Source organism: Plasmodium gallinaceum (assembly GCF_900005855.1).
Source record: "Plasmodium gallinaceum strain 8A genome assembly, contig: PGAL8A_v1_10, whole genome shotgun sequence".
Classification (NCBI taxonomy): Eukaryota; Apicomplexa; class Aconoidasida; order Haemosporida; family Plasmodiidae; genus Plasmodium; species Plasmodium gallinaceum.
The window spans coordinates 632,903-634,317 of NW_021628239.1; the positions used below are offsets into that span (position 1 = coordinate 632,903).

The following is a 1,415-nucleotide window of genomic DNA, read 5'->3' on the forward strand; positions in this document are numbered from 1 at the left end:
TAAAAAAAAAAAAAAAAAAAAAAAAAAAAAATTATGTTCGTTAACTTTTTTCTATTACCTTTTTATTTCTATTATTTTTTATTATATTAATATTATTTTAGAAATTATCTAAATTATTATTAAATTAATATTGTATGTTTTTTTTTTTTTTTTTTATTATTCTATATAAATTTAGAAAATTAATAACACAATTTTAAAGTTGTGATAAAACAATATATATACTATAAATATTAAATAGATAATATAAAAATTTTTTCAACATTTGTTTTTTCTTAGAAAAATAAGGTTTTAAAATGAGGGTAATTTTTAATGGACAAAAAAAAAAAAAAAATAAAATATAATATAAAAAAATATAAAAAAATATAAAAATAATTATTAATATATTTATTTAAATATATATATATATATATTAAAAATATTATCTTTTGGTTTAAATATATTCAGTTATTTGTTTGTGGCATATTTTCAGTTAAGTGTTTTGATATTGATAAGGATATAAAAAATATAACTATAACATACCAATATTTTCGTAAAAAGGATTTGGGTTCTTTTTTTTCTTTTTCATTCATATTTTCATTAGCTTTTGTTTTAATTTTGTTTTCTTCTGTCAAATTATTTATATCAATAGGTAAGGAAACTGATAAAACTTTTATGGCAAACATTCCTGAGAAGATTTTAGTATTTTGATATTCTTCATATGTTTTGTAATTCATTACAAATGGTAAATAATTATTATCTAAACCAATTAAAAGTATGAAATTCTCTATGTTGTAAATTCTACTTTTATCAACATAAGTTTGTATACATTTTTGTTCTTCCACATTGTAACATAATTGAAATAAAACATAATCGAATTCTCCTTTTAATTTTTCAATAAATTTTTTTTTTTCTCCTAAATAAATGTTAGATGTATCATGAATTTCATTATTATTTAAAATAAAATATCCAATATTGTTCCATTTGTCATTATTTAAAGAATAGGAATTTATTTCATAATTTAATTCAATTATATTTTTATTACAAAATACAGGTATTAAAAATAGGTAAAATATACAATATAATATTTTTTCTCTCATTTTTTTTTTAAATAATTTAAAACTAGTATATATTTTTGAGAATAATATTTTTGATACAATTAAAAATTGTATGTGCTTTCTTTTCTCATTTTCTATATAAAATTATATTGTAAATATATATATATATATGTATAAAAAAAAAAAAAAAAAAAAAAAAAAAATTTATAAAATATAAAATTTACATATATTATTCATATAAAATAGTATTACGAAAAAAAAAAAAAATTTGAATTAATCTTTTTAAATATATGCATAAAAATGTTTTAAAAAATAGTACTAACATATCTGAGGATACACAGTAGAAAATATAGTTTTCCATATAAATTTTTTATATTTTTT

At 14.6% G+C, this 1,415-nt stretch overlaps 1 protein-coding gene across 1 annotated transcript; it reads right to left on the reverse strand.

The window, feature by feature from the left end:
* Positions 1–440: 440 nt before the first annotated feature.
* On the reverse strand, positions 441–1,076 carry PGAL8A_00016200 (conserved Plasmodium protein, unknown function; the record flags this gene model as incomplete). Its single annotated transcript, XM_028671564.1, has 1 exon — positions 441–1,076. The coding sequence occupies one exon, from the start codon at positions 1,074–1,076 to the stop codon at positions 441–443; it is 636 nt and encodes a 211-aa protein (XP_028528204.1).
* Positions 1,077–1,415: the final 339 nt, after the last annotated feature.